We start from the raw sequence: 26251 nt of genomic DNA on the forward strand, positions 1-26251 counted from the left end.
GAAAACTCAGATTTATCATAACCAGTTTGCCGAACTCAACAAAAAAATTATTAGCTATCAGTTCTGCCGAACTGGTGCGAACCGGCTGAATCCCACCACTGAACAGCACTGAAAAAAGTAACTCGTGTCTGTTTTTCACACGACCGTTGCAGCATTCCCCCATCTTCACGTGATCGACATTCAAACGCCTGGCAACTGGTTCATATTTATGATGGCTGCAGCGTCCCGGGGTCACGTGATCCACTTTTGCGACCTTCTGCCAAGCAAAGTCAATGGGGAAGCCAGATTTGCTTAGCAACCATGTTACTAACTTAAAAACTGCAGTGATTCACTTTAACAACTGTGGCAAGACAGGTCGTAAAATGGGGCAAAACTCACTGAACAAATGTTTCACTTAGCAACATAAATTTGGGACTCAATTGTGATCATCATTCGAGGACCATCTGTATCACTCGCTGCCAAGAATCTCTCCAGAAGGACTTTTCCGGAAGCTGGAAAAGGGCAAGTAGGAACAAGCAGGCCACACAGATCACTCAGAATGTATCTGCTGGGCTGCAAGATTCAATGGGATGATCTGGAATCAGGCAATTTCCCACATCGCAGCTTCAGTTGTGATGCGATGATGCCAACTGCCAACGGAAGCTGGCCAGGCCCCCATTTTCAGCGCAGTACAGCTGATCCCTTTATAGGGTGACTAATGGCTCGCTGATGGCAAAGCAGTCATTAATCTTCTAGGAAGGTCACACCAAGCGGAACAGTTGCAAAGCAAAGGAATGTTGTGGCTTTCCTGTGGGTTGCATTAACCCAACACGCCGAGTTAAAGCAGAGTTAACTATTTAGTGGCTCTGTATGTTATGCGAACTCAGCCAGTGTTGTTAGCTTCTGGTTCAAAGTAGCTTGCAAACCTAAGAGTCGGGTTAATTTACATAAGCCATGGTTCAAGTAATTGTCTGTTAGATGTTTTGTGCCAGCCATGGCAGTTACCCAAAAAGGTCATCAGATGGGAGCAAAGAGGCTTCTTTGCTTCCACTGATGGGTCAGGGGTCCTCGGCCCCTGCAGCCCCATTGGCGAGAGAGTTTTATAGTTAGGGAGGGGCTGAGACCCCCCATAAATACCTCTGCTCAAGGGGCTGCTCTCTCTCTAGTTCTGTTCTTTTGTTCTCTCTCTCACGCAGGCATGGATGCCTCCATGCCAAGTAATTCTTTCTCTCTAATCTATCGTTGAATAAAGCTTCATATGATAGCATCTCTGCGTTCTGCCTTTCACTTGGAAGCACCTTAACGATCCATCGACCTCATGAGACCATTTCACATCGTCAATCAGCAAGCTATGCAAAAAGAGTCTTTAATTTTACATGGCTAGGTCTTCACCCCGTGTACACATAACTTCTTGCCCCCCTCCCCCCCCTGGGGCTGTGTGCCCGCATGCTAACAGAAGGAGATGTGCCCATACAGAATGTTGCACATTCATTGGCTAAACCAGTGATGGGGAACCTTGGCCCCTTTATGACTTGTGGAAGACAATGGAAGTGACAACGGAAGAAGATCAGATCACCAAACCGGCTTGTACCAGGATCTTGGAGGCCGTTTGCCCTGAGAATGTAAGGTTACCAGTTTCACACCTCAGAGTTTCTCAAAACGTCTTACCAGCATCATATTGGCTGGCTGGTGTGTGTGTGTGTGTGAGGGAGAGACTGGTCATGGGGGGAGGGAGCGGAAAAGGAAAAGAAGAGCTTTTGTATTTTGCACGGGAACACCAGATTCCGCCCGACTTTACTGCAACCACTTTCTTTCAGTAAAAGTTCCTTTGCTTCAACTAAATGGGAGTCGCGAGTCCTACTTCCCAGAGTGAGCAAACTGGGGCAGTTCTGGCAGGTTGCCAGTTAAGGGCTACCTGTATGTTGTAGCAAAAGAGACCCTGTTCCCATGAGGCACGGTGGCTCAGTTGCTGAACGATGCTGGAGAAGGGGTGTGCTCCATCGGTTCGAGTCCTAGCACCCTGTGAGGGAGTGAGCTTCCACCACTTGCCTCAGTTTCTGCCCACCCAGCAGTTCGAATGCATGCAAATGCAAGTAGATAAATAGGTACCATTTTCAAGTGGCTGTACGAATTCAACCAGTGCAGGACCTGCCCGAATGGGACAGCCGAATGTGAGGGGGACACTGGTGGTAGGGAAAGCCCTGCATGACACTGCAGAACGCTGTTCGCTGTTGTGAGCGCGGAGTGAACTGAACAAATTATCAATCAGCAGCAGCAGCCAAACAACTACTTTGTATTAACACTGTAGTCTCCTGGCTGATGTAACATGACCATACATTAAATAAATAAAATAACCTGGTCCCACTCAGGGGTGGTGTCAGGGAGTCTTAAGCTTGGAACCCCCAGCCCCGCAACAAATCACAAGTTGTGATTCCTGTCTCACTGATTCCACTGGGGCTGGACAAGGATTAACAGCACCCATCCTCAGCAATCATATTGCAATCCACACAGCAAGAAAAACACAGACGGGACTATGAAGTTTGACAAAACGAACCACATTCCATCTTTCAAATTGCAAACCAATTGCAAAACCACCACTTCAAAACCAAACCCATCAGTGAAAAATATAAGCTTGCTCAAAAGCTCTGTGTACCCTCTAAAGTCTGGACTCATGTTTGAGACCCCTATTCTTACTCCCTTCCCTCAAGATTTGCTGTCTGCTATAGCAACAGGAAAAAAAATTAAGCTGTCCAATACAGATAAGTCTTCCATTTATGACCACAACTGACCCCCGAATTTCCATTGCTAAGCAACAGTTGTTACGTGAGCTTGGCCCGGATTTCACCACCTTTGTTGCCTCAGTTGTTAAGTGAATCACTGCACTTGTCAAGTTAGTAACATGGCTGTTAAGTGAGTTTGGCTTCCCCATTGACTTTGCTTGCCAGAACAAGAGGATCACACGATCCTGGGATGCTGCAACTGTTATAAACAGGAGTCACGTAACACTGTGGATGCTGCAATGGTACGGAAAAAAAGTATGAAAAAAAGCTTACAGATCACTTTTTTTTTCAGGGCCGGTGTAGTTTTGAATGATCCTGGCCAAAGGAAACCAGCTACCATTGTAGGTTAACTCTGGGCATGACCTAGATAGTTTTGAGAACCCTTGCATTAGACTATCTGATTTTCTTTTGCAGCTACTTCTGGGTAAGAAAAAGCAGTCTATTTTTAAAAAAGCTCAGCCAGAAATCCTATCAGCAGACAAACAAACAATTGCACACAGCAGTAATTATTGTTATATTTTTACCTTCTCCCTTGTCTATCTCAGTCTGAGAGTTAAAAGCAGAGGGGAGCTATCTTTCTAAAAGGAAGATTTCACAAAATTCACTAAACCATGGATTGCTTCTCTGATTGGTTTTGACACATTTCCCAGGCTCTAATATTATTTGTTTGGCTTAAAGGGTTGTGTCAGTGTAACCTGAGAGTTTCAGTCTTCTTTGCAGAAGGAGTACAAATCCTTTGCCTGCAACTGTCTCCTTTACAATCACCCAGAAACTTCCTCGCCTTCACAATATGGCAGGGGCTTCTTCCATCCAGGGGGAAATTGGGGAAGAGGGATAACCCCAGAGGTTGACTTTTTTTAATGATAGCCCCTCCATCTGGAAGAGCTTGTCTTCTGAAATTAAATATTCACCTACCTAGATATTTCAGAAGATCACCGGCTTCTGTCTGAAAATAGCAATGGGTTTATATATAGCCTAACTGCTTTGTTTATTATTGGATTTAGGCATGGATTTTATGATTCACTGACATTTTCTCCCATATATTGTAACTACCTAGAATCAGAAGAGGGTAAATAACTGATGATAAGTCAATGGACTTCCTGCTTTGATAAAAGCGGGATGGGGGATGAATAGAGGAGGGGTTCCCAATCTTGGCAGCTTTAAGATATGTGGACGACAACTCCCACAGAAATTCTCCAGCCCTGCGATTTATGGTAATGAGCATCATTGTTGTTGGGTTTTTTTTAATTCGGAAAAAACACAAGATGCTGGCTGGGGAATTCTGGGAGTAGAAGTGCAGATGTCATAAAAGTTGCCCAGGTTGGGAACCGCTGGGGTAGAGGACAGGTGAGGGAGGATCAGTTCTTACGGATCTCTCCCGGCTGACCTCTGTAGATTAGCCAGGATTTCAGATTCCAAATTATGTAGCAACACTTAAAACAACAACAATCAACTTGCCTCCAAAAGTGGGCTGCTGAAGTTAAGAACATTTGGGGGTGGCAAGGTATGCTTTGTACCTGTAGTAGGACGGCGAACTCATTTCAGATACGTACTGTAAATCGAAACTCTCCTTCCATTTAAGGAATTGTCCCTGCATCAAGAAACCTGGCAGTCCACTTGGTTTGGGGACACCAAACTAAATCATGGTTTGATGACTAAACTACAGTCTGGATCCACACACACTGAGCTAGAGGTAGTCCCCTCAAAATCTTGGGCGGGCAGGAAACTGGAGCTTCTCCCCAAGTTTGCCACTGAGTAATGATTGCTAGCCTGATGGGTGGAGGAAAAGTTAATCCAGAAAGATAACTTTCATCATGAGATCAAATTCCCTCGCTGGAAGAGAACCTCACCACAAGCTACCTGAAAGCTAAGCGTGGTTGTCCAATTCAACAAAAAAAAAAACAAAGCTCACTGCCATAAATCAGAGGTTTATGAACCACAATGTCTGGGCTGAAACGATCCCGTAAACCCCAAGCAAGCCCATCATGAGCTGGCTTGCAAAAGGCAGGAAATCAGTCAATGTTCCGAATGCTTGCATGGCTTCAGCTCTGCCCTGAAACGGTGGGAGGAAGTGCACTGCCAGGCAATCAGCACCACAGGTGTTTCCATCACATCCTAGATTTTTAAAATATACACGCTCCCCAGTCCACCTCTTGGAGCTAACATTTGCGGACAGCTTTCAAGATAGTGTGTTGTTAAGAAGACACCGGACAACCATTTATCTGAAATGGTATAAGCTGGGTTTCCTGTTCAAGCAGGGGGTTGGACTAGAAGACCTCCAAGGCCTTTTACAACTCCATCATTCTATGTTCTATGATGGGAATCTCACCCCAACAGATCTGGAAGGTAATAAACTGGACTAGTTTACGGTGAAAGCAAACAAAAACCGCATGAACAGGTTTCATAATCCCATCGAAAGAACTTTCCTAATGTTGTCCTCACCAAAAGTATGTGGAGCAGTTCAAGGCAGAGAGCATGCCATAAAACAGGGGTGTCAAACTCAATTTCATTGAGGGCCGCATCAGCATTGCGGTTGCCCTCAGGGGGCCAGGTGGGTATGGCCTGGGTGGGCGTGGCCTACTGGGTGGGCATGGCTAGAGTGCGTATGGCCTACTGGGTGGGCGTGGCCAGCTCTACATCGTTGGCATCAAGGGTGCCTATGGGGCCTGGGCAGGAGTGGGGCAGATCTGAGGGTCTCTGGCAGGAGGAGGGTCTCTGGGCCAGGGCCAAGGCAGTGGGGGCCGTTCCCTCACTGTTTACAGGATGGCTTCGCGGGCCGCATGAAACCACTTCACGGGCCGCATCCGGGCCCCGGGCCTTGTGTTTGACATGTCTGCCATAAAACACAGAATCACAGAGTTGGAAGGGAACCTTGGAGGTCATCTAGTCCAACCTCGGATCGAGCAGGAGATGCTACACCATTCTGGACAAATGGCTGTCCAATTTCTTCTTTAAAACCTGCAGTGTTGGAGCACCCACAACTCCTGAAGGCAAGCCGTTCCACTGGTCTCTCACCGTTAGGAAATTTCTCCTTAGTTCTAGGCTGCTTCTCCCCTTGATTAGCAGGAAAAGAACGGAGCAGCACTTGCTTTGATCCAGCCATTAATCAGCCATTATATACTTGCCCCGCAAGAGATGTTTCAACTTCTTTCCAACAAAAATCGGATTGCCCTGCAGTGGCAAAAAAAAACAGCTAGCCCATTTTAATCGCTTGACAAGCTCAGGTTTTAGTTCTGGGGTTCTAGACATCAGCTAAATAGGCTTATCAGATTCTCCCTCTTTAAAAAAAGAAAAGACAAAAATCCTAAATCAAAGATCGCCATGAGATTTCTATTGCATGTAGTTCTCGACTTATGACCGTAATTGAATCCGCAGCTACAGCTTTAGGCCATGATGGTCATTAAGCAGATCACCACATGACCGTGCCGGATTTTACCTTTTTTTGTCACAGTTGTTCAGCAAACATCACGGTTGTGAAGCAAACCCATTGCTCACCATGGGTTTTTTTTTTTTTGGCTGGAAACAGGACATCCAAAAGACTGGTTTTTGACAAGAATCTTAAAAATCAGCTGGAGGCTGCCAAGGCTGTTGCCAAGCCCTCAAAATGAAGACACATGACAAGGGGCGGGTGTGAACATCAAAACTTTGAATCCGGATTGTAAGCCCCTTTGTTGTGGTCTGTCATAAGTTCAAACAGTTGCTAAGCAACGGGTCATACTATCTGTATCATGTTTCAATTTACTTATGAGCAATGCTGACCTCCATTTTAAGTGGAATCGATGCCCTGTTCTGGTTTCTGTGCCACAATAAGCTTAATTTCCAGAAGGCCTTCGCTTGTGCGCCAACCCTTACCACAACAGGACAAACTACTAGGTCATTGTCTCTTTGCTGCCATCTGATGATGATCAGGTCTGGGCAGCCTAGAAATGGCAACTCTATGATGCCTTCCCTGACCTGCAAGCAAAAGAAAGGGCGTACTGTGAATTTATTGGGAATACCACAGTAGTCCTTGCCTTACGACAGTTCATTTAGTGACCGCTTGAAGTTACAACAGCACTGAAAAAAGTGACTTATGACTATTTTTCACAGGTAGGACTGTTGCAGCATCTCATGGTCCTGTCATCAGAATTCAGACGATTGGCAACTGACTCGTATTGATGAAGGCTGCAGTGTCCCGGGGTCATGTGATTGCCCTTTGTGGGCTTTCTGTCCAGCAAAGTCAATGGGGGAAGCCAGATTCACTTAACAACCGTGTCACTAACTTATCAACGGCAGTGATTCACTTAACAAATGTGGCAAGAAAAGTCATAAAATGGGGCAAAACTCACTTAACAATTTTTTCACTTAGCAACATAAATTCTGGACTCAATTGTGGTCATACGTCCAGGACTACCTGTATGCATCCACTGGGGAACAGCAACGCAACAAAGCAGTCCATTGGAGGAGCTGTACAAGTGGATGACGTCCGGTTAAGAATGGCAAACTAGGATTTGTAGGGTGATCCATGAACAACCAAGAACCTTACGTAGGGAAAAACAGTAAAGCTGTCTAAAAGCCATGCTGGCTAGAGAATATTGAGCCTTGGAATCCAAAACATCTGGAATATTTCTGGTTGGTGCCCCATCTGAGAGCAGGACAAGTAGTAAGGGGCAAAAAATCACTAAATTAAGATCAAAAGCACGTAGTAGGGCTGTGTTACTATTATCCTTCGCATCTTTCTAAACCTATTCCTTTAGCCTCTTATGAATATCACTTTGTTGTATGTATCTTATGACTTATGTTGATGGCTTAGTTAGTATCTTATGACTATCACTGGGTGTTCCATTATTTATGATTGTATTGTACGATTATGATCATGTATCACTTGTTGATTGTACGTACACTGAGAGCTTATGCACTAGAGACAAATCCCTTGTGTGTCCAATCACACTTGGCCAATAAAGAACTCTATGCTATTCTATCTTGACATCCAATCCAGAACTAAGGAGAAATTTCCTGGTGGAACAATTCATCAGTGGAATGGCTTGCCACCAGAAACTGTGGGTGCTTATCACTGGAGGTGTTCAAGAAGAGATTGGACAAGCATTTGTTCAATGCAATAAGATCTCCTGCCTTGGACAGAGGATTGACTAGAAGAACTATAAGATCCCTTCCAGCCATATGATTCTATGTGCTATGCTGTAAGTTAACCCAGCTCAGAAGCACCCACGTTTGTCACGGAGAGCCAAATGACAGGTAGTCTTTCTAAGAAGTGTGTGTGTGTGTGTGTGTGTGTGTGTGTGTGTGTGTGTGTGTGTGCACTCACAGGGCTACAGTTAAAAAGGACACAACCTTAAGCAAACAGGTTTTGGAACAAAGAATTACTTGAGTGCACAATTGCTCCTCCCAAAGACACAGAGATTGATGGAATCTTACGAAAGCTCCATGAGGCCCCAACCACATAAGCTCTTTAAGCTGAGCATCTCTTAACTTCCTGGACCAAAAATCTTCTAAAATGAACAGATATCTTCCCGTCCTGGCAGGCGGAAAGGCTGAAACAAGCCTAATATTATGCTGGCCAACCCTTTTGGACCCTGATGCTTGAAGGCTGAAGAACTGCAATCCAAAGAAGAGGCAATATAGTTGGGAAAAACTTCTTCTGATGTTAAGGTTGGGAAAAAGAATGGGAGACATATGAGGAGAAAGCTTAGGATGAAGGAAAGAGTCTTTTCAAAAAATTATTGATTTAGGCCCAGGACTTTAAATTTAAATAGAAAACCACTGCCACTAAATGGTGATGAATTCAACCAATAGGGTCAAGTCTATTTTCAGCCATAATCTTCTAACCACAGAAGACTGGGAAACAGGAAAAGATTCTCCCTAAACATACTGTAATCTTTCCCCCCCATTTACTTATTCTTAGCCTACAGAACTTCCAAAGAGCTCAAGGCAGTATACATCCGTCTGATTTTTGCTGGAGGTTTTTAAGAGGAGATTGGACAACCATTTGAGCCCTGGTGGCGCAGTGGTTAGAATGCGGTACTGCAGGCTACTTCTGCTGCCTGCAGTTCGGCAGTTCGATTCTTACCAGCTCAAGGTTGATTCAGCCTTCCTTCCTTCCGAGGTCAGTAAAATGACGACCCAGATTGTCAGGAGCAAGATGCTGACTCTGTAAACCGCTTAGAGAGGGCTGTAAAGCACTGTGAAGCGATATATAAGTGCTACTGCTACTGCTATTTGACTGAAATGTTATAGGGTTTCCTGCCTGAGTAGAGGGTTGGGCTAGAAGACCTCCAAGGTCCCTTCCAAAGTCTGTTAGTCTGTTATTCTTATTCTCATTTTAAAAAAAATGTCTTCACAAGGAGATTACAGCAAGAAACCGATGGCCCTAAGTAGGGTGAGAAAATCCTTGGATCTGAGCATCAAGGAAGGCTTAACAATTGGGTTGAGGAACTGGACTGGTTTAGCTAGCTTCTCCCCAGCTCCTCTTCTCTTGGATCTGACTGGGCTGGGCCAAAACAGCAGCTTTGTCTCTTTCCCAGATATCATTTAAATCCAGGTTAGAATAGCTAGGGTGGTTCCCCTCTAAAAGGGCCTTTCCATGTCTGTCAACGTTGCAATGTAAGAGTTGGTTCAGAGGTTGACCAAGATCCAGGAGACGATTAGGCAAACAACCCATTGCAAGCGTCTCCATCATCAGGGCAAAGAGAGACCCATCAGATCACAGGGAGACTACAGATAGTCCTTGGCTTACGACCAGAAGTGAGCACTAAGTGAGATGGTGTTAAGTGAATTTTGCCCCATTTTATGACCTTTCCTGCCTCCGTTGTTAAGCGAATGGCAGCAGTTTTTAAGTTAGTAACACGGTTATTAAGGGAATCTGGCTTCCCTGCTGACTTGGCTTGCCAGGTCACAAAAGGGGATCACGGGACCCCAAGATGTTACAAGTGTCATAAATACGAGTCAGTGGCCAATCAGCCGAATTTTGATCACGTGACCATGGGGGAATGCTGCAAAGGTTGTTACGTGTGGAAAAAGGTTGCCAGTCACTTTTTTCAGTGCTGTTATAACTTTGAACGGTCGCTAAATGAACGATTGTAAGTCGAGGACTACCTGTATTAAGGGAAGAAAAAAACAACCACGAGCACTCTTTACCTGAAAGCACAGGGGGATAGTTCTTGATGAGAAATGATTCAGTTTTTAGGACGTTGGAATTCTTGTAGCTCCATCTTCTCATGTATATTTTGCTACAGGGTTTCTGTAACAATGGTGCTCCAAAAAGGATCCCTTTTATTTTAGGCAGCTGCCAGATAAGTTGGCACCAGTCCTGCATTTTTCCAAAGGCACAAAACAGGGTGAATCCTGGGGAAAGGATCCTTTGAGTTTCTTTCTGACAGTTGGCCTAGGCCAGGGGTAGGCAACCGTGGCTCTTTTATGACTCATGGACTTCAAGCTGGCTCAGGAATTCTGGGAATTGAAGTCCATGAGTCATAAAAGAGCCACGGTTGCCTACCCCTGGCCTACATCTTTTGGAGAAATTCAAGTGAAATGCTCCTCTGGGCACCCCGTCAATAGGCAGGAGGCTAACCAGTTTCCAATTTATGGCACTAGCAAACAGTACCCAGGAACTCTGAACTTAATCTAGCGCCACCTAGTGATGGAACAGTATGAATGACAGTATCCATAAAGGGAATCTCCTTAAATTAAAATCGCCCACTCTTAAAAATCTAGCTTTTTCCAACCCAGCACCTTCCAGTTACGGTCAACTACAGTGCCCAACCTTCCCAGAAAGAATTGAGAAAACAGTTGGATTCACTATGCAGTAGGTCCATCACTTCCGGTACAATCCAATGTTGTCACAGACCCCGCACAAAATCTAGAAGAGTTTTGCAAGTTTATCCTTCCTTCCTTCCTTCCTCCCTTCCTCCCTTCCTTCCTTCGCTTCCTTTCCTTTCCTTTCCTTTCCTTTCCTTTCCTTTCCTTCCTCCCTGAAAAGCAGCTGGAGATACATTCTGAAAATACATGTGCTGGGATTGTCCAAAAATTAAGACTGCAAATTGGGAGGAACTCATGACCCTGTGTGACCTGCATACAGGTGACGAGGGAGAAGCATCGCTGTGCAGGTTCTGCGTTATCTCTTCTAGCATTATTGTTATCTGCCACACTAGGAATACTTGGCTCAAACTACAGTCTGAGCAGTTACTATGTGTTTGCGTGTCCCTGTCTGGACTCACCCCTACCTCAAATACCCAGTGCCTATTGCAAGTCTTCTTTTGCACAAACTCTTCACCTATGAACTTGTCCTCCATTTTTCAAAGCTTGCGCAAGATTTCTCTGCAGAATTTAAGTCAACTCTGAAGCACAGGATCCTAATCACTCAAGTCATCTAGTTTTTAAACACACAATGGTATGTTTGCACAACATGCCAGACTAAGCTTAAATAAAGATGGGCAGTCTGTTGCTCAAGGGTACTGAGGGAAAGCAAGCATTGTTTGGCTCAAACAATGCTGCTCTATTAAGCCACAGAATGACTTACAGGGGTGACCATAATGGAGCTCAAAATTTCTATTGTTAAGGGAGACGGCTGTCAAAGACAATTTTGCCCCACTTTACAACCTTTCTTGCCACTGTTGTTAAGTGAATCACTGCAGCTGTTAAGTTAGTAACACGATTGTTAAATGAATCTAGCTTCTCCCACGGACTCCACTTGTCAGGACGTCGCAAAAGGGTGATCCCACGACCTGGGATATACCGCAACCGTCATAAGTGACCCTGGGGATGCTGCAACGGTGGTAACTATGAACAACGGTCATAAGTCAAGGAGAGAAGCAACCTAGAACTAAGGAGAAACTTCCTAACAGTTGGAACAATTAACCAGTGGAACAACCTGCCTCCAGAAGCTATGAATGCTCCAACACTGGAAATTTTTAAGAAGAGACTGGACAGCCATTGGTCTGAAATGGTATAGGGTTTCCTGCCTGAGCAGGGGGTTGGACTAGATGACCTCCAAGGTCCCTTCCAACTTTATATTATTATTATTATTATTATTATTATTATTATTATTATTATTATTATTATTATTATGATGTCACTGCTGTAACTTTGAATGGTCACTAAATGAACAGTTGTAAGTCAATGATTACCTCTCCTTGCAGTGCTCCAATATTTAAGGGGCTGCCACAAAGAAGAGGGGGTCAACCTATTTTCCAAAGTATAGGAAGGCAAGACAAAAAGCAACGGTTGGAAACTAACTGAGGAGAGAAGCAACCTAGAACAAAGGAGAAACTTCCTAACGGTGAGAACAATCAACCAGTGGAACAGAAGTTGCCTTCAGAAGTTGCTGGCGCTCCATCACTGGAGGCTTTTAAGAAGAGACCGGACAGCCACTCGTCTGGAATGGTGTAGGTAGGGTCTCCTGCTTGAGCAGAGGGGTCGGACTAGAATTAATAATAATAATTTAATAATTTTTATTTGTATACCGCCCTTCTCCCGAAGGACTCAGGGCGGTGAACAGGGCAATACATAATAAAAACAGGATACAAAAATTAAAAAGTAATTAAACAACAATGCCCGTAAATAAATTAATACACATTAAAAGTTAAGACCGATTTATAAAACCCAACCCCATCCCATCAGGCCAGGCCGGATTGTTCAAAAAGGAAGGTTTTGAGATCGCGCCGGAAGGAGCGAAGGTCGGGGGCTGTCCGGAGCTCAACCGGCAAGCGGTTCCACAGGTCTGGCGCACCCACAGAGAACGCTCTCCCCCTGGGGGCCACCAATCGACATTCTTTGATCGGAGGCACCCTGAGGAGGCCCTCTCTGTGGGAGCACAGAAGACCTCCATGGTCCCTTCCAACTATGTTCTCTGTATCCATTTGGGAAAAGCAGGTTTTGAGAACACAACTGTGTTCTTGGATCTCAGGTTCAGCACCAGCTTGTTAAGTGACCTGGGTCAACTCATACAGCCAAAGGGGTCTGAAGAGTCTCTCTCTTCAAAGACCTAAACCCTTCGGCAATGGGATGAAAGCTCTGACCTTTTTAAAAGAGGACTGTCAGCATTCCAGCAACACCCACTCATTACAGCGTTTGCCTCCTCCGCTCATGTCTCTAATGCAGCTTTCCAACACACAGCCCTTTCCAACTCTGTTGGAGGTTCACTTCCCCAATTCCTGACTGGCTAGAAATGAAAGACTGCTAAATTAGGAGAGTCTTTTTTCCCCCCCCAAAGACTCTTGAACAAGCATAAATGTTATGTCCAATATATGCATAACGTGATAGCATCTGGCTGAGTTTGCATAACAGGAAAAATTAAACTACGGTTGGCATATTTGTGGTTCAGGGATCCTGGCCATCATCAACTTCACATTCTGAGGAATTCTGGGAGTTGAAGTCCAGAAGTCTTCAAACTGCCAAGTTTGAAGAGCCCTGGGGTTGCCCAAACAGGGAGCGTGGGTCCAGGAACAGTGCTTAGAATCTTCTCGGTTTGCCCATCCCATTTGCCAGAGCGCCCTTCTTTCTTGCAGCAATGCTTAGCTCCTGTCCAAGTTTTCTTTTCACTACAGGAAGTCCTCGACTTACAACAGTTCATTTAGTGACCATTAAAACTTACAACGGCACTGAATAAGCGACGGACTATTTTTCACACTTAGGACCGATGCAGCCTCCCCACGGTCAGGTGATCAAAATTCAGATGACTCGTATTTATGACGGTCGCAGTATCGCGGGATCACGTGATGGCTTTTGCAATCTTTTGACCAGCAAGGTCAATGGGAAAGCCAGGTTCACTTCGCAACCGTGTTGCTAACTGAACAACTGCAGTGATTCACTTAACCGCCGTGGCAAGAAAGTTCATAAAATGGGGCAAAATTACTTCACCAATGTCTCTCATTTAGCAACAGAAATTGTGGTTGTAAGTCAAGGACTGCCTGAGTCAACTTCAGCCTGAGTCAGATCATAATCGCTCTCTTGAAATATTTTCAGCCACTTCCCCCATCCTGAACTATCTTCCCAACCTGCTTTTTTCTTAACCCAAGTTGCATCTCCTGCTGGGTCTAATTAGCGTCTTGCTAAATGCCACCTCATCTCTGCTGTCTTTCTTAGGCCTTATCCTTCAATGGTTCCTCCTCTATCCCAGCGTTTCCCAACCTTAGGAACTTGAAGATGCGTGGACTTCAACTCCCAGAATTCCCCAGCCAGCTATGCTGGCTGGGGAATTCTGGGAGTTGAAGTCCACGCATCTTCAAGTTCCTAAGGTTGGGAAACGCTGCTCTATCCCCAGTACCACTTCCTTCAGATCATGCTTTAGCTTCCTTCAACATGCAAGGTTTTCAACCCGAGCAAAAAAATAATAATTCCAAATTTCTTTCTCTCTCAGAAAGTTACAAATTATTTACCTCCCTGGATCATATTGTAAGCTCAGGTCAGTTGAGGCCAGATGATTCAGAGCATTAAAGCCAAAGGTTCCTGCTCAAAATGCCCTGATGTCTCGGTGCAATTTTTCATTCACAGAGATCTGCGGTTCCCGAAGTGACCGTCACACACTCCAGTCTGACATTGTGGGCTTAAGAGAAGCAGCAAACTCGTAGTAATAACGCAGGATATTAAATTTTGGAGGAGAAAGCAGAGATACTGAGCTAGTAATTTGCAGTGTTCAACAGACATCAAATAACCCTTAAATATTAAAAAAAATCCCATAGCACCCTTGTGTTTGCAGCAGTACTTTGGGGTACCATGGCAGAGATTTCGGAACCACAATATATATCCTTATGTAAGAGATGTTATCAATTTCAGCTCTTATAACTCCAGCACTGCTTGTCCAAAATATCTGGAGGCACCAAATTAGAAGACATTATTATTGTATGTTATTGTACAGGTAGTCCTTAACTTACAAGTACCATTTGTTTAGTCTTCTCTTAATAGTCTTCTCCTCTTTGAGCAATTTTATCTGACCACTGTTGGCTCTACAAACCATCTATCAATTTGAAGGATTTTTTTAAAAAAAACCTCAAAAGTTCTGCCTACCAATTTTCTTTCAAAAGAAGAATCTCATTCCCCAAACCTATCCTTCACTTTTCTATCGCATATCCCAAAAAACAGCACCCAAAGTTATGTTATCTTCCACATTATTGGTGCTGATGGCTTACACCCTGATTGCTTTCCATGTGCAGCTTAATTTATAAATTACATGCTGGGGGAAAACCCTTTAGCTTCACATCTTCTCCACTGTGGCTGAGTTATGTGCAAAGCCCTAGAATCAAATGATGATATTAGAGTGGGTAGCAGCTATGAAAAAAAATCAATGCAAGGGATCATTAATATAAGTTAAAAATAAAAGTGCTCATACTATAATGCATTCTGAAGTCAGAAAAACAATGTACAGTTATGGTTGCTACTCTGGGGAAAAAAGCATGGAACAAAGCTGGAAAAAGTGCAGAATAGGGCATCCAGAATCATCAGAAGAGTATAAACATCTCTTTAAAAAAATCTAGAATCTTTGGGAAACTTATATTTTAAAAAAGCAACTTGGGAGGGTATGATTGAGGACTTCAAAATTATGCATGACCGAGATTTTTGGCTTCTGCAACTCCTAGAATTGGGGGCTGATAGGAATGAGATTTAGACTAGATAAAAAGAAACCCTTTTATACAGCTAGTGGAACCCATTACTACACGATCTGTTACGGAAATAACATTCAATCATAAATGTAGATTGGGAAAAAGCATATCTCCAAATCTAGGTGAACAATGCTGAGAGGGTAGCCAGTTTGCTATTTAAATTTCATGCATGGAGCTTGGTTCAAAGAAAAAAGGAAAAAGAAAAGTAAAGAAATGCCCAAATAAATACATAAATAAAGTTCAACTGTGGGCTCCTTGGTGCTATCTGAACGTGGTGTTTTTCTTGCAGATGTTTCATTACCCAACCAGGCACACTGATGGTGATGCCTAGCTGGGTAAAGAAACGCTAGGAAAAAAAAATAAAAACACCCTGCCAAACTCAAAAGACCACCAAGGACCCCACAAATAAATAAATCTTCAGAATTAAATCTGACTTGTTTAATACGATTAAGTTTAAAGTAGAATAAACAGGAGAGTAAGTTCAGGACCGGAAAGACTTTGAACTGCTCGTATTCAGGCCACTGGTATCTACTCAACTGGGGAAATTTAATCAAGATAGGAGTTCTCCTCTGAATGTTGTTAAGTTCTGATTCAAAAAAGTCATTGTCATGCTAAATAGCGCACGTTGTTAGGCTGCTGATGTTAACTCGATGGGAAAGTTTATGAAATATGGGTGTTCTCCCAGGATCTGATTCCAATGGGTCATTGTCATATTCAAAATTGCTCATGCTTAGCCTGTTGGTCTAGAGGAGATCAACCCTGACTGCTCTTTAGAAGGCCAGATCCTGAAGCTAAAACTCAAACACTTTGGCCACCTAATGAGAAGGAAGGACTCACTGGAGAAGAGCCGAATGCTGGGAAAGGTTGAGGGCAAGAGAAGAAGGGGATAACAGAGAATGAGGTGGCTGGATGGAGTCACTGAAGCAGGCGGCGTGAGCTTAAATGGACTCCAGAAGATGGTAGAGGACAGGAAAGCCTGTCCATGGGGTCGCGATGGGTCGGACACGACTTCGCAGCTAACAACAACAGCTTGTTGGTGTCTACTCCACGAGGGAGGTTTATTCAATATGGGCGTTCTCCAAAGGCCCGAAGCTCTGGTTCCAATGGGTCGTCGTCACACTATGCATGTTGTAATGCTCAGAGCATTTGGCTGCACCCAAATGTGGCAAATCAGACCCCATTAACCTTTGAGTCACATGCTCCACCAACACAAGGGAGGCATTTCTCTCCAGGGGAACCACCCATACATGATCTAGTTTCACTTTTGGTTGCAATGTTGTGCCCAGATTTGTAATCTCATGATTAGGTTAGATAACCTTTATTGTCATTTTTTTCCCTGTGGGCACAATGGCACACATTAAAAATGAAATTTAGTTGCTTGCTCTCTAAGTGCACACTTACATACTATATACAACATATGTATAGACCTACACCCGTACATATAAGTAACATATTTTTTTATATTTTTTATTTTAATTCCATTTATATCCCGCCCTTCTCCGAAGACTCAGGGCGGCTTACAAGCTTATCAGTAGCCTTCATTCTATGTATATGCCTGCTTATTAGGGCTTTCACACACACACCCAAGCGGCATTATTACAAAGTCAGCTTAATTGCCCCCTACAATCTGGGTCCTCATTTTACCTACCTCGGAAGGATGGAAGGCTGAGTCAACCTTGAGCCTGGTGGGATGCGAACCTGCACTAATTGCAGGCAGCTGGTGTTACTTAAGGAGACATTAGCCCACTGCTCCACCTTGAATACATGTCCATCTTGAATACATAACGGAAGGACCCTGTTTATCTACGGAGATTCTCAGACATCCATGTCACGGCTGTCCCAAAGGTGCTTTTTTCAAAAGGCAGCTGGAATATGGTTGTTTTTTTTTTCCTTTGAAGAAGAAGAAGACATTTCGCTTCTCATCCAAGAAGCTTCATCAGTTCTGGCTGGATGGGGGATGGAACATGGAACATCCATCCAGCCTGAACCGATGAAGGCTCTGGGATGAGAAGCGAAACATCTTCTGCTTCCTCAAAGCAGGGGGTCCCCCACACATAGTCAAGTTGCCTTTTGAAAAAGCACCTTTGGGATGACCCTGTTTGGATTGCAAACATAGGAAAAAGTTACACGTTCACTTACAGTTACGGTACAAAAAGACAACAACTAATGACTTGCAAATAACATTTTCCCTTGTTCAAGGAGTTATTCATCGACTTACAACAGTTCGCTTAATGACTGTTCAAAGTTACAACAGCACTGAAAGAAGTGACATGATTGTTTTTCACACTTAACGACCATTGCAGCAGCATTCCCCCCCCCCACATTCACATTATCAAAATTCAGATGGCTGGCAACTCACTCATACTTACGACGGCCGCAGTGTCTCAAGGTCACATGATCACCTTTGGCAACCTTTTGACAAGCAATGTCAATGGGGAAGGCAGATTCACTTCACCACCGTGTTGCTAGCTTATCAACTGCAGTGATTCACTTAACAACGGAGGCAAGAAAGGCCATAAAATGGGGCAAAAACTCACTTAACAAGTGTCTCGCTTAACAACAGAAATTCTGGCCTCAACTGTGGTCGTATGTTGAGGACTACATATATACACGACGCATTCTTATTTCACACTGTGGTTGGGAACAATTGCAAAAAAAAAAAAAAAGCTTTTCCGCAAATGCAGGCTGCATTTTCTTTCCGGATCAAACAAGTGTCGATCCATTGGTTGCGACAGAAATTGACCGACTGGCTTGACGTTGGGAGCCCAAGAGTGACGGCTGACCCAAAGTCACCCAGCCGGCTTTCGTGCCTAAGGCGATGCAAAAACGCCCCATCTCCTGCTATCCAGCTTGGTGCCTTCAACATTAGACCAAACGGGCTTAAATGACTACAAAGTCAAGAGACACGACTGTTCTTCCTGTTAACTATTTTGTCACTAATGCAGCATATAAAAGACAGGTCAAGAGTTTGCAAATGGATTCACTGCTTTGAAAAAAAATTGGAGTGGGGCTGTTTCGCAGAGGGGGGAAAATTAATATTGTAGCAATTTTAATCAGTATTGAACAGGGGTGGGGGATAGCATGTGTACAGGTAATCCTCGATTTACAATGGTTCATTTAGTGCAGGGGTGTCAAACTCAGTTTCATTGAGGGCCGCATCAGCATTGCGGTTGCCCTCAGGGGGCCGGGTGGGTATGGACTGGGTGGGCGTGGCCTACTGGGTGGGCGTGGCTAGAGTGCGTATGGCCTACTGGGTGGGCATGGCCAACTCTACATTGTTTGCATCAAGGGTGCCGATGGGGGCCTGGGCAGGAGTGGGACAGATCTGAGGGTCTCTGGCAGAAGGAGGGTCTTTGGGCCAGGGCCAAGGCAGTGGGGGCCATTCCCTTACTGTTTCCAGGATGGCTTCATGGGCCACATGAAACCACTTTGCGGGCCGGATCTGGCCCCCGGGCCTTGTGTTTGACATGTCTGATTTAGTGTCTGTTCAAAGTTACGACAGTACTGAAAAAAGTGACTTTTGACCATCTTTCACACTTATGACCATTTGCAGCATCCCCATGATCAAAATCCAAGCACTTGGCAACCAACTCATATTTACGACGGTTGCCGTGTCCCGGGGGGGGGGTGTCACGTGATCCCCTTTTGCGACCTTCTGGCAAGCAAAGTCAATGGGGAAGCCAGATTCACTTAACAACCGTGTTACGAACTCAACAGCTGCAGTGATTCATTTAACAACTGTGGCAGGAAAGGTCGTAAAATGGGGCAAAAAACTCACTTAACAAATGTCTTGTTTAGCAACATAAATTTTGGGGTCAGTTGTGGTCGTATGTCAAGGGCTACCTGCCTATATGGTGCGGTGTTTTTCTTTTTTTATGCACTTCTTAAAACTCTTGTATACTTTGTGTCTTTTGCTTTGTTGCTGTTTTTCAAATTCCTTGGAGTTTTCTATTGTAACTTTTCTTCGAGTGAAATAAATAGGGTGAAATTAAAATCACGATGTAACATCGATGTTGGGGAAGTTCTCCCGTCCCATCGTCCTCAAAACAAATAACAGCAAGGTGGGAGATCTATGAATTCTTTGGAATGCTTGGCTGATAAAAGTAGCCCTGTAGCTTTAAGGATCTGATGTTTAATAGCATTATCTGATGGCAACACAGGTTTTCTGATCCTTTGATGGGAAGAGTTAGAAGCATTGTTAGAAACAAGAGAAGGGTAACCAAAGAGTCAACATGGTTTATAAACTCACACCTTGTCCTGGGGCAAAAAGCACACAGGACAAGCTGTATTCCAGCAGGGCCACACTGTTCTAATCTACAGCTGGACTAAAGTGGGATGCAGCTTCCCAGCCCTTCTCACCCACTAAATCTGGCCCTACACCGGAAGGATCGCATTCCGGAAGGATTTTCTTTCTCGCTTTCATTCTACTGGATCAGCTCCCTTGTTTTCCAGCAAGTGGGAGATACGCATCATCGTGCGAGGAAGAACCTCTTGATTAACTAGTTTCAAAAGTTGCCTTGAAAAGAAAAAAAAGAGGATTCACTTTTTCGTTGAGGGATTGCACACATCTGCCTGCTTCTAGACTGCTGTACGGCAGCTGGGAGAGCCCCTTAACGAATGTTGACATCCAAGCACTACCAGCCAACAATTCCGCTTTTCTCTGGCTTGTTCTGCCATGTCAGCAGAAGTGGCATCCGAACAAACATCTGTAGGACAAGGCTGCAAAACTTGCTCAAGGAAAGAAACCCAGCCATCCTTTACAGGCTGTTTTATTTTTTTTCCCCCAGAAAAAAAAGCTTCTGCTGTTAATATGTAATGTGTGGAGGATTGGGTTTGCACATCGCCTCAAGCTATTATTTGCTTAAGGAGAACACATTGAATAAGCCAGAGCTGGCTGGGCTGTATAGTCCTGTCAATCTGGGTTTGTAACTATCTGCCGCAGAGGCTGCTGTTCCGTTAAAAGCATAGTCGAATGTGCCCAAAAGGCTGTGATAGCTATGACTTGAGACAAATGAATTCTAGGTATCTTAGGGAGCTCCAGAATCTAGGGACCCTTTTGCTGGATTTCGCCATAACATTCTGCATTAGAAGCCTTTGACTAGGAGGAGGTAACCTGCGTTCTAGCCACCGGGATTTAAAAGCACGCTCCCTAACATTCTGGAGATATGCAAAAGAACCTGCATCTTTGCAAGACGTGCCCTCGATAGCAAAAATCACCAAGGACAGGCACCTTGGCCAGACTGATACAACCTTGACTTACCCTTTTTGAATTCCTCCAGCATGGCGTCCAGCTTGGTGTCATGGAAGACAAAATGGACAGGATGGCTGTAGAACTTTGTGATTGTCTTGAGGGTGGTGCAGTCATCAGGGTCCACAAAGGCCAAGTCCTTGATGTACAGGATATCCACAATGTTGGACCGTTCTTCCTCAAAGACTGGTATACGGGTGTAGCCGCTTTCCATGATTTCGGACATGGTGTTGAAATCTAAGATGGCATCGCTGTTTATCATGAAGCAGTCATGAATCGGGGTCATGACATCCTCCACCGTCTTGGTCCGAAGCTCCAGGGCTCCCTGGATCATGTTCAGCTCCTCCTTCACCAGATCATTGTAAGGTTCGGTGATCTTCAGCATCTCCACCAGCTTCTCCCGGTTGTAGACCGTGCCAATTTCTTGGCCCAGCAGGAAGTCTAGAATCTTGCTGATGGGGTAGGAAATGGGAAAGGTCAAGAGCATGAAGATCTTGGTGAGAACGATGGTGTTGGCCCCCACGGCCAGGCCGTGGCGGGAGCAGAGCGCCTGGGGCACGATCTCCCCAAAGATCACAATCCCAGAGGTGGAAGCCACCACCGCCACCAGCCCAGAGCCAATCAGGTCATCCAGCAGGATAGTGAGCGTGGTGTTGACCAAGACGTTGCCCAGCAAGAGCGAGCAGAGCAGATAGTTGCCCTTGCGGCGGATGGGTTCGATTTTGCCGGCGTAACGCTTCTCCTTCTCGCTGCCACACTTCTGGACGATGCGCAGCTCCATGGGATCCAGGGCCATCAGACCCAGGTTGAGCCCACTGAACATGCCGGAGAGGGCCAAGAGGGTCAGGAGGAGGAGGATCTGCAGCCAGAGAGGCAGCAGGTGCTGCTTCTCCTCCACCACGCGCAGGAAGGCATCCTTGCCCTCCAGGCGCAGCCAGGGCTGGCCGGGATCGCTCCGAGTGCAGAGGACGTAGAGCTTGGAGCGCTCGGCCTTGCGCAGCAGCTGCACCTTCACGCCGATCACCGCCGAGGTGGCGCGGACCTCGCCGGCCTGGGGATGCACCACCAAGTCCTGCGTCTTCTCCGGGCAGGTGGCGTTGGTCCAGCGGGGCCGGCTGGCGTTGCCGGCGGGCAGGCCCGCCTCGGCGAAGTAGACCGCCTGGTAGGCGCGGGCGCTCAAGCCCAGCCCGTAGAGGCGCAGCAGGATCCGGGCGCCCTCCTGCACCTGCAGCACGCCCGCCTCCTCCAACTCCAGCTCGGACAGCGGCCGGTCGGTCTGCTCCAGCCGCATGCCCAGCACTACCACGGGGCCGCCAGGGTCGTGGGCGGCGCCCGCCCGGCCGGGGCTCAGCAAGAGCAGCAGCAGCAGCGGCAGCCCCGGCTTCGTCCAGACCGCTCGCGGGCTCCCGGCTCCGGCCTCTTCCCCGGAGCCCTGCGGGGTCCCCGCCCGGCGCAGCGCCATGTTCGACTCGCCTGGCTCGCCGCGGCTCCTGGGCAGCCGCTCGGCTGGCTAACTTGGGCTCGCCGAGGGGGTGGGGCTTGTGGCACGTCACGGGTTCGGCTCATTTGCATGCGGCCCGCCCCTTTCCCTCCCGCCTGCGGGGGGGGCGCCTTTTAAGGAGGCGCCGGGAAAAAGGGGAGGGGGGGTTGGGCTTTTAAGGAGGCGCCGCGCCTGGCCAGGCGGAAGGGGGCAGCTGCGCCTCGGTGGGGGGGGGGGAGAGGAGGAAAAAGGGGCGCTTGGCACGCGGGGGTGGGGTGGGACTCGAGCTAGGACGGGGACAGGCCGGGTCCAAGCCCTCTCTCCCCTTCCCCAGCCTTGGAGGAAGCTCGCCCGCCTCCCCCTCCGGCAAAGATGTCGGGGCGCCAATGCAAGCCCGGAGCGCTTTTGGCTGGGCGAGCGATTATTCATCTCTGGGCTAGGAAACTTTGCAAAAAGGCCCCTTCATCGTGATCTGGATGGATGGATGGATGGGTTTTCCCTTTTTTTTTTCCTCCCCCCAAAATTAAGAGTCTAGACCAGGGGTAGGCAACCTCGGCTCTTTGATGACTCGTCGACTTCAACTCCCAGAATTCCTGAGTCAGGAATTCTGGGAGTTGAAGTCCACGAGTCATCAAAGAGCCGAGGTTGCCTACCCCTGGTCTAGACCAGGGGTCTTCAAACTTGGCCCTTTGATGACTTGTGGACTTCAACTCCCAGAATTCCTCAGCTATGCACACTGGCTGAGGAATTCTGGGAGTTGAACTCCACAAGTCATCAAAAGGCCAAGTTTGAAGACCCCTGGGACTCTAGACCAGCGTTTCCCAACCTTAGGAACTTGAAGATGTGTGGACTTCAACTCCCAGAATTCCCCAGCCAGTGTGCATAGCTGAGGAATTCTGGGAGTTGAAGTCCACAAGTCATCAAAGGGCCAAGTTTGAAGACCCCTGGTCTAGACCAGGGGTAGGCAACCTCGGCTCTTTGATTCTGGGAGTTGAAGTCCACGCATCTTCAAGTTCCTAACGTAGGGAAACACTGCTCTAGGCCCACCATTTAACCAGGATGGAAGGAGCTCTTGGACTAGATGACCTCGGGGGGGGGGTGTCCCTTCCAGCCTTACGATTCTATTTTTCGATTTTCCGGTTGTTTGCGCCTGCTCTGCGCTTCTAGGTTCTAGGGGTGGGATGGGGGGCGAGGTGAAAAGGGGGCGCTTGCGTCGCTTGGGACCCAAGGTAGAGGGATCGGATCGGCTGAGCGGGAAGGCAGGGGGTCGAAAAGACCCGCATTAGCCCGAAACGCAAAGCCGGGGTCCCCCCCAGTGGCGTAGCGTGGGGGGTGCAGGGGGGGCTGGCCGCACCGGGCGCAACATCTGGGGGGGGCGCATTAGATGCATTTTACTTTAATTACATCAGTATTTTCATAACAAACAATACATGTGCTTAGGGCAGGGGTCGGCAACCTCGGCTCTTTTATGAGTCGTGGACTTCAACTCCCAGAATTCCTGAGCCAGCATAGCTGGCTCAGGAATTCTGAGAGTTGAAGTCCATGAGTCATAAAAGAGCCGAGGTTGCCGACCCCTGGCTTAGGGGGTAAGGGTTTCTTTAACTAATCTAGTGGAAGAGACTCGAGTGCTAAAATCCACGGGTTAGGGGGCGCAAATTACTTGCCTTGCCCCGGGTGCTGACAACCCACGCTACTACGCCACTGGTCCCCCCACCCACCCTACCCCTCTGCGCCTGGCTTTTCCCGGCCGAGCTGCAGTCTTGCGTGCTGGCGGGGCCCGGCCGGGCTGCAGCTGAGCAACGCAGCCCGGTTTGCTTCTCTTTCCCCGGGCGAGGAAAACCCCTCGTTCGACGCCTAAGGAGCGGCAACCTCGCCCAGCGCCTCCCGGTTGCGCTTGGCTTTGCCAATCCGGTCATTAGCCTAAGCCGTGGTGGGATTTGCCCGCTTTTTCATTTAGCCTGACACGGGAACCCGGCTAATTGAGGCTTAAGTCGAGAGCTACGGTCCTGATCAGTCGGGAGAGCTTGGCGTGCCCACAAGGTTGCTTAAATAAAACGAAAACTTCACAGCTGCTGCCGCCGGGAAGTGGAATTCCAACAGCTCGGCTTGGAGACCGGAGGGAACTGCTGGTGTGACTGCCCTTGTTCCTTCATTGAATTGACCTCTTGCCCTTTTCCTTGAATGGACCTCGATCGGTTTATTTAGTGGAAGTATATGGATGTGTTGATTTACTGCGTGCGGCGGGTTGTTTTTTAAAGGGTTTATTGTTTTTTCTTCCATCAGGCTGACCTGGATGGATGATGGGTTTTTAAAATATGTTTTAATTTTTAATTTTTCAACTGTGTAGTTAATTTATTTGGGGGCTGTTATTTAATTCTTTTTTTTTTAATTTTTGTATTGTTGTTTTGTATTGTTGTTAGCCGCCCTGAGTCCTTCGGGGAGATAGGGCGGCATATAAGTCCCCAAAATAAATAAATAAATAAATAAATAAATATTGTGAAAATGTGTCGGTGAGATTACTAGGCGATGAGATCGATGATCCACCAGCTGTATCCTTATTCAATCCCGGCCATCCCAAACACAGCAACCTGCGCCCCAAACAGGCAAACCTCCCCATGAAAACAAATACAAATTCTCCCTTCGGGAGAAGGGCAGTATACAAATTAAATTATTATTAAATACAAAAAATCAACTGCCTCTTTTAGCCTGAAAACTAAACAGGATGAGGCTCTAGTTAAGGCGCAGAAAAGAGACCACCAGGGAATTGTCCTGCTATAGATTGCATCTTTGGCTGATCGAAAAGAGAGCCAGATCGGGGGTGATTAGTGATGGGGTGAGATGCACCAGATACAGCACACACACACACACACACACACACACACACAGAGTATTAACACTGTGTGGTTTCTAGAACCCTCCATCTTTTGCAATTTTATAATGATGTTTTACATTTTTAAAATTGTTAATCTTATTTGGTTTTTTTAATGTTTTACTATACAGTTAGTCCTCGGTTTGCAACGGCAACTGAGCCCAGCTTTTTTTGTTGCTAAGTGAGACATTTGTTAAGCGAGCTTTGCCCCATTTAGCCACCTTTCTTGCCACAGTTGTTAAGTGAATCACTGCAGTTGTGAAATTAATAACACGTTGGTTAAATGAATCTGGCTTCTCCATTGACTTCGGGAAAGGTGATCACATCACACACACACACACACACACACACACGGGACACTGCAACTGTTGTAAGTGTGAACCAGTTGCCAAGCATCTGAATTTTGATCACAGGATCACGAGGATGCTGCAATGGTTGTAAATGTAAAAAAAATGGTCACATCACTTTTTTCCAGTGACATAACTTTGAACGGTCACTAAATGAATTGTAAGTCAAGGACTACCTGTCTCCTGCTTGGGTGGGTGGGGGTTGGACTAGATGACCCAAAAGGTCCCTTCCAACTCTGTTATTCTAATTCTAATTCGATTGTACCATTGCCCAGAGCCATCTGTGTGAGAGATGGGCGATTAAGAAATTTGATATATAAACAAACAAATAAATAAAGTCTTTACCTTGGTTTCTCCTGTGATCTGCTAGAGCAGCGTTTCCCAACCTTAGGAACTTGAAGATGCGTGGACTTCAACTCCCAGAATTCCCCAGCCTTCTGGGAGTTGAAGTCCACGCATCTTCAAGTTCCTAAGGTTGGAAAACGCTGTACTAGACCAGTATTTCGCAATCTCAGCATTCTCATGCAGGCTGGGGAATTCTGGGAGTTGAAGTCCACGCATCTTCAAGTTCCTAAGGTTGGGAAACGCTGTGCTAGACCAGTATTTCGCAATCTCAGCATTCTCATGCAGGCTGGGGAATTCTGGGAGTTGAAGTCCACGCATCTTCAAGTTCCTAAGGTTGGGAAACGCTGTGCTAGACCAGTATTTCGCAATCTCAGCATTCTCATGCAGGCTGGGGAATTCTGGGAGTTGAAGTCCACGCATCTTCAAGTTCCTAAGGTTGGAAAACGCTGTACTAGACCAGTATTTCGCAATCTCAGCATTCTCATGCAGGCTGGGGAATTCTGGGAGTTGAAGTCCACGCATCTTCAAGTTCCTAAGGTTGGGAAACGCTGTGCTAGAGAGCTGCAAATCTTGGCTGATCTCAGAGAACCAACCCCTGGTTGAACTTGGT

The 26251-nt window shown here is 46.3% G+C and overlaps 1 protein-coding gene across 1 annotated transcript in view; it reads right to left on the minus strand.

The window, feature by feature from the left end:
- CNNM4 (cyclin and CBS domain divalent metal cation transport mediator 4) overlaps positions 1-22002 on the minus strand; it is a 74824-nt gene extending 52822 nt beyond the window's left edge. Inside the window, exon 1 of the mRNA XM_083368204.1 lies at positions 20613-22002. Coding sequence (XP_083224330.1) covers positions 20613-21891 — 1279 coding nt within the window. The 5' untranslated portion in view covers positions 21892-22002. The remainder of the gene's footprint in view (positions 1-20612) is intronic.
- Positions 22003-26251: the final 4249 nt, after the last annotated feature.

Source organism: Vipera ursinii, assembly GCF_947247035.1.
Source record: "Vipera ursinii genome assembly, chromosome: 8".
Classification (NCBI taxonomy): Eukaryota; Metazoa; Chordata; class Lepidosauria; order Squamata; family Viperidae; genus Vipera; species Vipera ursinii.